This window comes from Lactuca virosa, chromosome 5 (assembly GCF_052849685.1).
Source record: "Lactuca virosa cultivar CGN04683 chromosome 5, Lactuca_virosa_CGN04683_v6, whole genome shotgun sequence".
NCBI classification, from domain to species: Eukaryota; Viridiplantae; Streptophyta; class Magnoliopsida; order Asterales; family Asteraceae; genus Lactuca; species Lactuca virosa.
Window position 1 is genome coordinate 114,448,663 of NC_136430.1, and position 14,712 is coordinate 114,463,374.

Here is a 14,712-nt window from a genome sequence, read left to right on the forward strand (position 1 = left end):
TGCTAACCACTTCTATGTGACTTTTACTGATGATTTTAGTTGATATGGATATGTCTACTTAATCAAGCATAAGTCAGAAACCTTTAAAAAGTTCAAAGAGTTTAAGCAGGAAGTTGAAAATCAATTGGGCAGGAACATTAAGATGCTTCGATCCGATCGAGGTGGTGAGTATCTTAGTACAGAGTTCCTTGACTATCTTAAAGAATGTGGGATTGTCTCACAACTGAAACCTCCCAGTACACCACAGCTTAATGGTGTGGCTGAGAGGCATAATCAAACCTTGTTGGACATGGTACGTTCCTTGATGAGTCGATCTTGGCTACCAATCTCATTCTGGGGGTTATGCTGTAGAGACTGTCGCCCATATTCTTAATCTAGTCCCTACAAAAAAGGTTGCTAAAACACCTCATGAGATGTGGATCGGAAAATTTCCAAATCTGGACCACATCAAGATTTGGGGTTGCGAGGCTTTCGTGAGGCGTGAGACTCACGATAAGCTCGAACCTCGAAGTGAGAGGTGTATTTTCATCGGCTACCCATAGAAATCCTTCATAAGGAGGGGACTCTTTCGTGAGAGAGAGAGTTCGAGCATCATTGATCTTGAAGACATGCTCTTTCGTGAGAGAGACATGCTCGAACCTTCGGTTACCTCTTCTACAGACCCAGTGATAATGTGGTCTTTGTAGCAAGGAGGGGACTCTTTCGTGAGAGAGAGAGTTCATAAGCCAAGGAAACAGTGGGAGGCAAATTGATCTTGAAGAAATTCAAGAGTCAAGTGGTGAAGGAACCTCAAACCCTAGAAATTAACTTGAGGAGGAAACTCATGTTGATCCGACTGATGAGTCTGTACCTCTGAAGCATTCCACGAGAGTTAGGAATGCACCTGAGCATTACTATGGTTTCCATATTACTGCAGAAGGTGATACACTTATCAATGATAACACACTAATAGGTCTGGATGAACCTAACAGCTACACGGAAGCCATGGCAGGCCCTGAGGCTGCTAAATGGAAAGAGGCCATGGACAGTGAGATACAGTCCATGTATGACAATCAAGTTTGGAACTTGGTTGACAATGTACCGAGTCGTAAGACAGTTCGGTGCAAATATATCTTCAAAAAGAAGACCGACATGGATGGTAATGTACACACTTATTAGGCGGAACTGGTGGCAAAGGTCTTTTCTCAAACTCCGGGAGTTGATTATGATGAGACCATTTCACCAGTAGCGAATATTAAGTCTATTAGGGTTATGTTAGCCATTGTTGCATTTCATGTTTATGAAATATGGCAAATGGATGTCAAAACCGCTTTTCTTAATGGAAAGTTGGCTGAGGATGTTTACATGAGTCAGCCAGAGGGTTTTGTCAGCACAGAGTACCCTAATAGAGTGTGTATGCTTGAGAAATCCATTTATGGATTGAAACAAGCACCCCGCTTTTTGGTACTATATGTGGATGACATACTACTCATGGGAAATGACATCCCAACTTTGAAGGAGGTTAAGTTTTGGCTTGGGAAGTGTTTCGCTATAAAGGACCTTGGAGAAGCTGCCTATATCCTAGGGATAAGGATTTTCAGAGACAGGAGTAAAAGACTAATAGGATTTAGTTAGAGTACCTACTTGGATAAGGTGCTGAATAGGTTCAGCGTGCAGAATTCCAAGAAAGGAGAGTTACCGATCCAGAGTAACGCCAGACTGAGTAAGACTCAGAGCCCGAGTACAGAGGCTGAGATAGCTGAGATGAGTCGAGTGTCATATCCATCCGCTATAGGCTCGATCATGTATGCTATGACTTGTACTCGTCCTGATGTGGCCTTCGCCGGACTGGGTCCTTACCCTCGGTGGGAGTGATGACTTGAGAGTAGTAGGGTATAGTGTTGCTAGCTTCCAGACTGCTAGGGATAATTTCCGCTCTCAGTCAGGCTGGGTCTTTACCCTAAACGGATGAGAAATTACTTGGAAAAGTTCCAAGCAGGAGACAGTAGCTGATTCAACCTACGAATCAGAGTATATAGCGGCAAGCGAGGTAGCAAAGGAGGCTATATGGCTAAAGAACTTCATTGGAGACCTTGGAGTTGTACCTGCTATAAAGGAGCCTGCGGAGATTTGCTGTGATAGTGAAAGTGCAGTTGCCTTAGCCAAGGAACCAAGGGATCACGGGAGATCCAGACACATCAACAGAAAATACATTTCATCAGACATTGAATAGAAGAAGGACTATTCGTGGCAAAGAGGGTATCATCAGATGAGAACCCAGCAGATCCCTTCACGAAGGGACTGGGTAGGGTTAAGCATCTCCAGTATGCGAGGCGCCTAGGGCTGAAGGATGATATAGTTTTAGTAGTTAGATAACTTTGAAATTTGTAAAATGTAATTGACAATTGATTATAAATAAAAGTTGTTGTTTATTTATAAGTATAAGTGTTGCTACCTTTTTTCAATCGTTTACTATCATTTTATTTTGCATGTTTTGACTTCCAAAATAATTATGTTTTGGTATATCATATTATTCAAATTATCCACAGTCGATCATATGTTTGAAGTAGATATGAATCAAGACTGTCATGAGTTGGCTTGTAGATGTGTAAGTTGTTGGACATAGCAAGAGGTGCTACAACAGTCATGAGTGCTCATAAGTTCTGAGTATTGGAATCAACCCACACTCACTTGTATCACTTCATGGAATTTATCTTGAGTGATCGTGAGACGGTAATATCATATAAGTCTTCAAACCTAGAGATATGAGTTGTTAACTATGAGTTGGTTATACATTGATTGTACGAAAACGCATTGGTAACTCGATGTTATAAGACGTGCCTTTGTATATAATTCAACAAGTAGTAGAACAAGCATATGAGTCGAAGTTTATCTGTTCCTTCTTGGATTAGAAGCGATATCTGGGCCCCTCAATGAATTTTTTTTGACCTATGCACCGGGCCCGGTCAGAACTAAATTGATGTGCTCGATTAATTTCTATGTAAAAAAAATCGGAAATCGGAAACAAACTGTTGGCGTATCATCATCATCTTAGTTCCGCGAGACCTTGAAAGAGATATGATTGCTGATTGGTTCCTGAAGTCATTCTTGCATTTATAGTTATTAGACTTATCCAAGTGGGAGACTAGTGGATTAGGTGTCTAAGTTCAAAACTATTCCTGGAAGGTACTTGACCCGGTTAACATGCTCCATTTGGGTTGCATGGCATTGCAACCCTTGGATAGACTAAATGAGAGAAAGGACACCTAAGGTTTATTAATATATTATAAGTTCTACTATATTAATAATATTATTTCATTAGTATTGATCAATAATTAATTTAGAATTAATTAAGTGATCAAAAATAGACTAATTAAATATATGGGGTTGATTGTGTAAATCCTCTATTCTTTTATAGTTGGGCTAATGATCCATGGTTTGTATGGATTGGGTTAAAACCCATAAGGTGTTCCATGGATAGTCCATGGAGGTTACAAACCCATGGATCATGGAATATGAAAATCCATGACAATTAGGGTTTACATGGTGTAACCCTACTTGTGACACAACTATATAAAGACTCCATAGATGACCAAAATCGGCACTACTACAAGCAAGCGTAAGAGGGCTAGCCGGTTTTGAGGTGTAGGTGTACTTCTCTCAAAGTTATTCTAAGTGTTGTGGTGTTGTGTGAGACATTTGAGGCATCACACTTGAGGTGCTAGGCTCACAACGTTATCAAGGAATCCAAACAATAAAAGGTATGTACTTCAACTAGCTATTATGTTTAAAAGTTCCCCATGTCATGCTAGTTAGGATAATAACGTTGGAAAATCAAGTTTGCATGTATCTTAGTAAAACATAGATCCAAGGTTTCTAGGGTTGCATGTACACGTTCGGATTGTTAGAATGCTCAAAACCCTTCAGATTATAGCAGATATGGGTATATTTACTTAATCAGGCACAAGTCAGAAACCTTTGAAAAGTTCAAAGTGTTTAAACATGAAGTCGAGAGTCAATTAGGCAGGAAAATCAAGATGCTTCGATCCGATCGAGGAGGAGAGTACCTTAGTCTTGAATTCCACGACTACCTCAAGGAATGCGGATTTGTTTCGCATTTGATGCCACCTAGGACACCGCAGTTGAACGGTGTGGATGAGAGGCGTAATCGAACCTTAATAGACATGGTTTGTTCCATGATGAGTCATACTTCGCTACCTATCTCATTCTAGGGGTATGCGTTAGAGACTACCGCCCATATCCTTAGCTTAGTCCCTACGAAGAAGGTTGCTAAAATACCTCACGAGATGTGGATAGGGAAAGCTCCCTCGTTGTCACATATCAAGTTTTGGGGTTGCGAGGCTTTCGTAAGATGAGAGACTCACGACAAGCTTGAACCTCGTAGTGAGTAATGTATTTTCATCGGCTACCTGGAAAAGTCCTTCGGATATCTCTTCTATAGACCGAGTGACAATGTTGTCTTCGTTGAAAGGAGAGGGGTGTTCCGTGAGCGAGAACTCATAAGCCAAGGGAACAGTGGGAGGCATATCGATCTGGAAGAAATTTAAGAGTCGTGTGATGAAGGCACCTCCAAAGCTGGCACTCAACCCGAGGAGGAAACTCCGGTTGAACCGATTGACGAATCCTTACCTCTTAGACGTTCCGAAAGATTTAGAGTTCAACCCCAGTTTTATGGTTTTCATATTACTACAGAAGGGGATACGTTCATTAGCGATAGTACATTGGTGGTTTTGGACGAACCTAACAACTATAAGGAAGCCATGGCAGGCCCGAAGTCTGCAAAGTGGAAAGAGGCCATGGACAGCAAGATTCAGTCCATGTACACAATCAAGTTTGGAATTTGGTTGACAATGTGCCAGGTCGTAAGACGGTTGGGTGCAAATGGATCTTCAAGAAGAAGACCGACATGGATGGGAATGTGCACACCTATAAGGCATGATTGGTCGCGAAGGGTTTCACTCAAACTCCCAGAGTTGACTATGATGAAACCTTCTTATCGGTTGCAAAGATAAAGTCTATTAGGGTGATGCTAGCCATTGCTGCATTTCATGAATATGAGATATGGCAAATAGATGTCAAAACCGCCTTCCTTAGCGGGAAGTTGGCTGAGGATGTTTACATGGCTCAGCCAGAGGGTTTTATCGATGCGAAGCACCCTAATAGAGTGTGCAAGCTTGAGAACTCCATTTAAGGACTGAAACAAGCGTCTCGCAGAAGGAATCTTTGTGTCGATGAGAAAGTCAAAGAGTTTGGTTTTCTACGAAGTGAGGATGAATGATGTGTGTATGTCAAAGATAGTGGGAGTATAGTAAGCTTCCTTGTGTTGTATGTCAATGATATACTACTCATAGGAAACGAAATCCCGACGCCGCAGGAAGTGAAGTCCTGGCTCGGGAAGTGCTTTGCTATGAAGGACCTCGGAGAGGCTGCCTATACTCTGGGAATAAGGATAGTGAGGAACAGAAGTAAGAGACTAATAGGACTTAGTCAGAATACTTACTTGGAAAAAGTAATAAAACATTTTAGTATGGAGAATTCACAGTCGGGCTGGGTCTTTACCCTTAATGGAGGAGCAGTGACTTGGAAAAGTTCCAAGCAGGAGACCGTAGCTGATTCAACGTGCGAATCAGAGTACATTGCAGAGAGCAAAGCATCAAAGGACGCAATATGGTTGAAGAACTTCATTGGAGACCTTGGAGTTGTGACGGCCATATAGGAGCCTATGGAAAGTTTCTGTGATAATGAAGGAGTGGTTACCTTGACCAAGGAACCTAGGGATCATGGTAGATCTCGACATATCGATAGAAAATATCACTTTATTCGACATCGGGTAGAAGAACGACTCCTCGTAGTGAAGAGGGTATCATCGGAGGATAAGCCATCAGATCCCCTTACGAAAGGACTAAGCAGGGTTAAGCACTTGCAGCATGCTAGGAGTATTGGGCTAAAGGACGATATTAGTTTAGATTAGATAGTTTAGAAATGTGTAATAGATAAATTGTAATTAACATTCGATGATTAAATAAATGGGTATTATTTATGAGTAAAGTTATTGTCTTATGTTAATTGTTTACCTATTGTTTCATTTTGCATGTTTTGACTTCCTGAATAACAAAATTAATCGAACAGTCCACAGTCGTTCATATGATGGAAGTAGGTATGAATGAAGACTGTCATGAATTGGTGTGTAGATTGTCTAAAGTGTATTAGACATAGCAAAAGTTTGCTACAACGTTCATGAGTGCTTATGAACTTGATTTGAGCATTGGAATAAACCGACGCTTGCTGGAATCACTTCATGGAATTTATCACGAGTGGTCGCAAGACGATAATATCATATGGTCTTAAAACCTAGATATATGGTTTATTGTTTACTGATTGGTTGTGCATTGATAATGCGTAAACGCATTAGTAACTTGATGTTATAAAACGCATTTTTGTGTATGATTTTACTAGTGGATAGTAAATGCATATAAGTCGAAGTTTATATGTTCCTTTTATCCTAAGATGGTAAAAGCGATATCTGGGCCCCTTGATGATTTGGTTTGACTTATGTGTCGGGCCCGGTCAGGACTGAATTGATGTGTTCAACTAAGTTCTATGCCAGACGAATCAGAGATCGAGAAACAAACTGTTGGACAATAAGTATGATTGTGTTCCCTATAATTGTCCGCACGATATCTAGAACGGAGGACTATACGATCCCTTATCTAAAGGATAGGTTATTGATAAGATCAAGAGTTTTGAGAGCTTCAATTGCTAATCGGATCCAGAAGTTACATTTGCATTTGTAGTTATTAGTCTTATCCAAGTGGGAGACTGTTGGATTAGTGTCTAAGTCCATAACTATTTGGTATGTAGTTGACCCGATTGTGCATGGTCCTTTTGGGTTGCCTTCACCAAAGCAACTTGATTGGATGAATAATAGAGAAAGAGGTTATTATGGTTTATTAATATATTATAAGAATAATATATTAAAAGAGAAATCATATTTGTTTAATTGACACTGGTCAAGAATTAATTAAGAATTAATTTTGTGATCAAAAGAAGTTAATTGAACTAGGGGGTTGAATTCTACTTATGTGATAGTTACAAGGTTGGACAAGGAAACCCTAAATGATAGGGTGGACGAATTCTAAGGATAAGGACTTAAGAATTCGTCCATAATGGGGACTCTAGAGTTATCTTATGGGCTGCTTGGTGGCTAAGTAACCAGATAAGGATAATGACTGAAACCCTAATTCCCACGCCAATATAAGGACCCCTTGGGCACGACAATTCGGTTACACCTAACGCTAGAAGTCTTGGAGCCGAATTTTCCCTCTCTTCTCTCTCTCTCTCTCTCTTGCTTAATCCAATTGCTCTTGGTGTTTGTGATTCATTAGAGGCACAACATTTGAGGTGCTAATGTTCTCAAGGCTTCAAGATCTACAATCAACAATCAATGTATTCATCTAACTTGTTAATTTGATATTTAAAAGTTTTTGTTGTATGCTAGAATAGGGTTCTTTAAAGTCATGGAAAATATGCATGAATCATTAGAAAAACTAGATCCAAGCATTAGGGTTTGCATGAAAACCATAGGGATGTTGCTTTGCTCATAACCCAAAATTAGTTTCATAACAAATTTTATGGAGTTTTAGGTGTGAAAGACTAACAGACAGAGTGAGCAGACCAGTCAGATGCTCGAGGAAATGTCCAACGCTTGTGTGCTAGATTTTGGCAGGAGTTGGGATACTTATATTCCATTGGGTGAGCTCTCCTACAACACCAGCTGTCACGCCCGTATTGATCGACCTCCATTTAAGATGCTTTACGGGAGGATATGTCAGACTCCAGTTTGTTGGGGTGATGTCAGACATCGAGTTATGGGGAGTAGTGAGGTAGTACTCAAGACCACTGGGTTGATACAACAAGTGTGTGAGCGGCTATAGGCTGTGAATAGTCTCCAAAAGAGCTATGTTGACCGACGATGTTCTAACCTCGAGTTTTAGGTTGAAAGTGGGGCAAGTTGGGCATCGACAACACTTTCCATGTCTCTCATCTGCAGAAAGTAGGGCAAGAAGGGTGCTTAAATTATTTAAAGAGACCAATATCAATTGCCGACAGGAAGACGAAGACATTGCACAACAAGGCGGTGGGCTTGGTGAAGTTGCAATGGTATCAGTGGAAGGGTTCTGAATGGGCTTGGGAACTCGAAGATGAGATGGAGGAGAATTATCCCAACTTGTTTGCCATAACGAACTTCGAGGAAGATGTCTTACTCAATTGGGGGAGAGTTGTAACATCCGGATACTGAAGCTATGAAATTTTGAAGTAAAATATGATTTTTGGGTGGGTCATGACGTGAGGGAAGCTCGTCATGTCGTGACATATCCGTGTAAATCGGGAAGATCATTTAAGTGTCACGACGTGAAACTATGTTTGTCACGACGTGACACCTGATCTAGGGAAAACCCTAATTTTTGGTCATTTAAGTGTCACGACGTGACACCTGATCTAGGGAAAACCCTAATTTTTTGAATTGGAACCTATTTAAAGGAAGTGAGGGGTTAAGGTTTCCTTCACCCTTAGCCTCCTCACCTCCAAAACCTATTGAAGATACCCTAATCCCTCCCCTCCATTTTTGAGCTCATTTTGGTGCTTTTGGTTGCTTTTGAAGGAAAAAGAACTCTTAGGTAGTGTTGTGTGCATCTTGGCTAGCTTTGGACTTCATTTTGGGCATCCTTGGGCCTTTGTAAGTGTTTAATATCCAAACTTTATTATTCTAGGTTGCTAGATCGAAAGTTTTTTTTCCCATATTCTTCAAATATAATCTAGTTGGAATGGTAGGATTCCATAAAGTTAGCAAGTTTAAGGATCCTTGAGGTCCTTTATATATAATATTTTTTTGGTCAAAAAATGATCAAGTGTAATTCGACTAAATTGTATGAGAGGTTGTGGTGTTAGCGTAATGAAAGTATGAAATAGTAATCATAGTGAGACAAATAAGTTACAAGGAAAGTCCTTGATCCTTTGTAGGATCGCCGACATAAAACCTTGGGAGGTGATAATAATCGCATGCCTTGATTTATTTTATTGATTTTAATCTAGGATTACAAAGAAAATGATGATTATACGAGTACATGAGTAATGCTAGAGCTAATCATGTGTATTGTGTGCTAGATACATGTGTTATTTATAGTCTAGTATAAGTAACAACAAGACCGATAATTCTGGGATCCTTCAGAATCAGCATATGAATGCTATTTGACATGGTATTCTGGGTCTTTTTCTTGGTTAACATGACTCTCCGTTGAGAATGGGTCTTGTGTTGACTAGTTCTGCACATGTGAGAAAAATAAAGAAAATATAGTCGTTACAAATATTAAAAATATTAGTGGTAACAGTCAGGGTCCCGGGATATGTTTAAGGATCCTAAGGCTTCAAAAATATTTGAGGATCCTAAATACAATTCAAGGATCCTTCACGTAACAATTGCCCCCAAATTATACCTGTGAAATATTGAGGTTAGTTTTCCCATATTTAAAGGTATAATTTAAAAATAATAAGTGAAAGAAATAAAAGATTTGAATTTTAAACCCTAATCAGATAGGGTTTATCTGCCCAAGGTTATTCATCACGCGGTCAAATCGTACCCTCTCTCTTATGTCATTAGGTTAAATAGGGGTTATCGCATTAACTTTTTTACCTTCCCTAACACTTCTTACGGACGTCTCCTACCACATTCACATGTAATTTCTTTTCCTTTTTTCTCTTATTTTCTCCAATCGTGGGCAAGAAAGAATCTCATTCTCATGCCAGTATTTCGGACCTTCCGTAGAATGATTTTGTTGATCAGGAGATTCTGGCTTATGATGAGGTGTGCTCCTTCAATGATGAGGACATACAGTCCCTTAAGGCCAACATAGCTTTCCCCTCCAAAGCGATCTTTAGGTCCTTTGATCCTTCTATTCAGCCTAATTTCATTTCTCCTTCTTGGGTATGCTTCCCCGAATATCCCCTTTCTTTGGGTCTCAGGCCACCAATATTTCGTATATCCAAGCAATGCCCATCATTTGGAGGATTTTGTACTAGATTGAGCGAGTGAATCACTCCCACAACTTGAACATTAGTCTTACCGAGTTGGCTTATGTTTACGATCTCTCTACTTTAGGGGATCTCGTTTTCTATTTAAGGTCAAAACCAACAAATCCCCACTCATTCTGAAAACCAAGCACAACAATGGAGCCTGGAAGCAAAAATACTTTTTTTTTCTGAGGTGAGACTCTATAAATGGTGGGGATCTTTTTCCTAAAGCTTGGGTTAAAAAAGGTAGGATCTTATTTACTGATTTTGAGGATCTAAGGACTTATGTTTCTTATTTTGTTCATTTTGATGCAGGTTACAAGTTTGGTGAAGCTTTCTCTATGACTGAGGATACTGAGGACAAAGTGAGGCATTTTCTTGCTATTCCTGCAAACTGATCATTAAAAATCGAGTCTCATAGTCTTCAAGAGGGTTATTCTACCACAACTTCGATGGCTACTGGTAAGGATCCTTCTCAGTGAGTTTATATGTTTTATCATTAGGACCTTGAGCTTATGAGGATCCTTCTTAGTGTGTAGGATCCAAAAACATTCGCTCTAGGGCCCGATTTGTATTGACTTAACTTGAAGACAACATTTCTAGTGGTTTGCTCATGGTGAATAAGGAAAAGATACCACCTCTTCCTCCTAAGAAGACTCAACTCGACCTTATAGTGAAGACCCCAATATCTCACAATAGAAAATCATCTGATGCATGGGATCTCGAGAACCTTGGAACAGATGAGGCTTTGAAGAAGCTAATCTCCTTCTCCCAATCTATGAGTATTTCTGCGCTCTTTTCCATTCAGTTTAACTACCTATATATCGTTGTTCTTCTTAGGTTGTTCATCATGTCCCTCGATTCGGTGAGGATCTTAAAGCCAAGCTTACTCATGTAAAGCATGTTTTGAGGGAAAAGTAGGGACTCAATAAGGAGTGTCTGCAAATAGTGGAGAAGCTGTCCAGGGAGAAAATAGAAAAGGAAAAGGACCATGCGGCTGAAATAGATGACGTGTTTGCTGAAGTGAGGATATGTGTTGTTGTTGCTATTTGGGAAACAAAAATCAAGCTTATGGAGGATCTCAAGAATGCGAAATCCTATAATGTAGCAGGATGGCGTGAAGCCCTGAGAAAATTGATTGGCGAGCCTACAACTGCCAGTCAGCATCCTACATCGCAACCGATGGAAGGAGGTGGAAAGACAGAGGTGGCTCTGGGTGGAGGTGAACAATCTGCAACTTGATAATGATTTAGCTTAAAAACAATTTGAATAAATTTGGGCCTATAAAATAATATTTCACTCTTTCTTTTTTGGTGTTGGTGGGAAACCCCTTTTTATGCTATGGTTGTTTTATATTTCTTCTTGCATGGTTTATATGCTTTACATAACCATGTTCCTAAAAAGTTTAAGAACTTTTTTAAGATTTGAATATCCTGAAATGATCATTCATCAAACTGGGATCGTAAAATAGTTAAGATCTTTGAGGATAATAAATCTTTTTTATGTAGTGAAAATAACTTTAAAGGATAGGTAGAACCTGATTGTCCTTATGATTTGTGACCATTTGAGTTAGGAGAAGTCTTTAAATCCTATATGATATTGAAGCTTCCATACGGAAATGATCTTCGCTTTAGGAGTTAATCAGGTAGGTGCCTTGACCGGCCTCAACTTAGTAAACTTGGGAAGGTTCCCGCCTTAAGAATCAATTGGAAATAATTCCATCTTGGTGAAAGATCGGGAAAATTCTTATTTTTGTAACATGATAATGCTACAAGCCATGCATATTTTATGGGGAGTATCCTAAATTCAGTCAACATGTCAACGTTATAGTTGTTAGAATATCATTGGGGAAAATCCCAAATCGGATGATAACATGAAAATGTTATAGATCTTAAGTTCTTTCTGGGAAAGATCCCAACTTTGGATAATACATAAGTATTATTAACCTTAGGAAATCATTGCGGAAGATCCCAACTTATGATAACACTTAAGTGTTATAGACCTTATGTTTAATGTTATAATCTTTACATATGTTCAGAAATAAGAGGGTTGCCAAGTCACTAAAGTGTGAAATGATCCCTTTATTCACATCCCACAGTAAGATTTCGTGCGTCCAAGAAAGGTGTAGAAAACTTAACTCATATTAAAGATGTAATTATATCTTTAAAACTTAGAGGGGATTAAGTACCCTTAGCCGTATGAGAGATGATCAGTCTGTATTCGTAGTTATCTGGATAAGTACCTATTGCAATCGTCCAGAACACAGAACCATGTATCTATTGGGATCCCTGAATCTTAGGATCCTCGAATGTCAGGATCATCAAATATCAGTATCCATACTTGTTAGGATCCTTGAATGTTAGGATCTTTGATTTGTTGCAGAAAGAAAATGTTAGCTTGGGGTTGGCGTTATCCTGGCTAACGCCCCTCCGATCCTTAAGTAAGTATTGGCTTTCATAATAATAAAAAGAATCAAATAAGAATAGAGAGTAGAGAGAGTGTACATGGAGTTTTTTTTAGAATGATAGACATAACATACATGAAGTATGTTTTTAGGTGGATGCCATTCCAAGACTTTGGCATGACGTTGCCTTCAAGGGTGGCTAGCCAATATGCCCCCTTTCCTGCTTTTGAATCAATGAGATACGGTCCTTCCGATTTAGGTTCCAGTTTACCTGCACTAGGATCCTTGGTATTTTGGAATGTTTTCCTAAGTACCAATTCACCTACCTAGAACCTTCTGACTTTGATGTTCTTGTTATATGCTTTATGTGACAACCCGACATTTCGAGGCAATATAATGTAACACCAGTCAAATTTAGGTCAAAATTTGACTTTCCTAAAATCTTATTTGGGTTAAATAAAGTGGTAGGAATCGTATCAAGGTTTTCGTACATATAAAGAACACTAAAATCCGAGTTATAACGAAGAAGTTATGACCAATCTAAGATTCGCGGCAAAAAAAAAACCGGCAACACTGATAGACGTAAAACGCGAAGTTTCAATACAATAATTTTAGCCTTAGGTATCTAAATGAAAGTTGTAGACATCATTAAACCGTAAACGCACATAAAAAGAACGTCCAAATCTGACTTCGTATGAGGAAGTTATGATTTTTCCAAGATCCGGATATAGCAGTAGACAGCTAAAAACTCGAAATAGAGATCGAAAGACTTTTGGCCGAAACAACCTAAATGAGAATTGAAGATCTCATCATTGGTATTACAATGGTAAAAAGTCTGACGAAAACGGACATCAGATGAAGGAGTTATGGATTTTTAACGGACATTTCCAGTCCCGACCTGTTAAAAATATATATAATTAAAAATAAATTCAAAATTTGCCAACGAAGTCTAAATGAGAGTTATAGATTATATTCTCACCTACGCGTGCATATAAAGAACGTCAAAAACGGAGCTCGTATGAGAAGGTTACGGAATTTACAAGTTCGGGGCACACACACCAAGAGGATTTACGCCCAGCGTAATGGGGTGCTAGGCCTCGGTTCGTCCACGTCGCCCCCTACACCTCTATGCCCTCCCATCAGACGCACCATGCGAGGATGCGGTAAGCAGTGACGTATGTTACGCCCCGCGTAACCTCGTACGCCCAACGTAAGAACTGCGAAGGCACTACGCCCGGCGTAACTCCGAAGTACGCCCAGCGTACGAAGCCTCTCGCACCCCTATAAATAGGATGCGAGGGTGACGGCCAAATTTGCTCATTTCCCTCCTCCCTCGTGCCGGAACTCTGCGTTTAATCCCTTGGAACCATCCCGAAGCGTCGGTTTTCATATCTAAACCCCGAAGGTAGGTTCTACACTCCCGAGATTCCCGAGATTCCCGAAAATCCCGAGAAAAATCAACTTTCTAAGTCGAAGTTCTGCTCGGTTTTCGCTTCGTTTTCTTTAATCAATCAAGTGAGTCATACCCCTATAAACTACACTTTCAAATGCTTTATAAATGCTTTTTATACTCTTTTAAAGGGGGGGGGGGGGAATACAAGTAAACATACGATTATCTTCGTGTGAAAGACATAAATCTTTTGTTATACTTTTTGTTATATAAAATCAATCATATGTGATTTATAACTGTGTTTCAAGCAAATGATTTCATATACTTTATAATTGCGTTTAGAGCAAAGGTCTCTTGTACTTTACACTGTCTTATCAAACAAACTACTTTTTAAATCATTTTATACAGTGACATCAAGTCATCAATATTTATTATTAAACTCTTTAAATGTTTTACAGAACTTCCTTTTAAACTTATGTATTATGTGTACATATGTAAATATAAAAGAACTATTCAATCAGTTCAATACCTTTGGGTAGCAAAGGTATACTTTCATTCAAATTACACAAATTACTAGTAAGCTATTATAGGTATAGTTTAGGAGAAATACTATCATATACAAATACTATAACAGAGAATACTATAACAGAATGCAAAACATGTCACGATAATGTCTTGCCCTTTTTGGGAGTAAAACATGTTTAATAAAAATATCAAACACTTTATTTATATTTTGAGTATAAATGTTCAATGATGTTATTACAAATGTTATACTATACATACAAAGCCGACACTACACTAGGGTTTACTATTCAAACGAACCACACTTTTGGAAAAACTATAATAGGTA

The 14,712-nt window shown here is 39.1% G+C and overlaps 1 protein-coding gene across 1 annotated transcript in view; it reads left to right on the forward strand.

Moving 5' to 3' along the window:
- Positions 1 to 10,466, forward strand: part of LOC145111636 (uncharacterized) — a 71,891-nt gene extending 61,425 nt beyond the window's left edge. The window contains exon 5 of the mRNA XM_079047898.1: positions 10,384 to 10,466. Coding sequence (XP_078904024.1) covers positions 10,384 to 10,466 — 83 coding nt within the window. The remainder of the gene's footprint in view (positions 1 to 10,383) is intronic.
- The last annotated feature ends 4,246 nt before the right edge of the window (positions 10,467 to 14,712 follow it).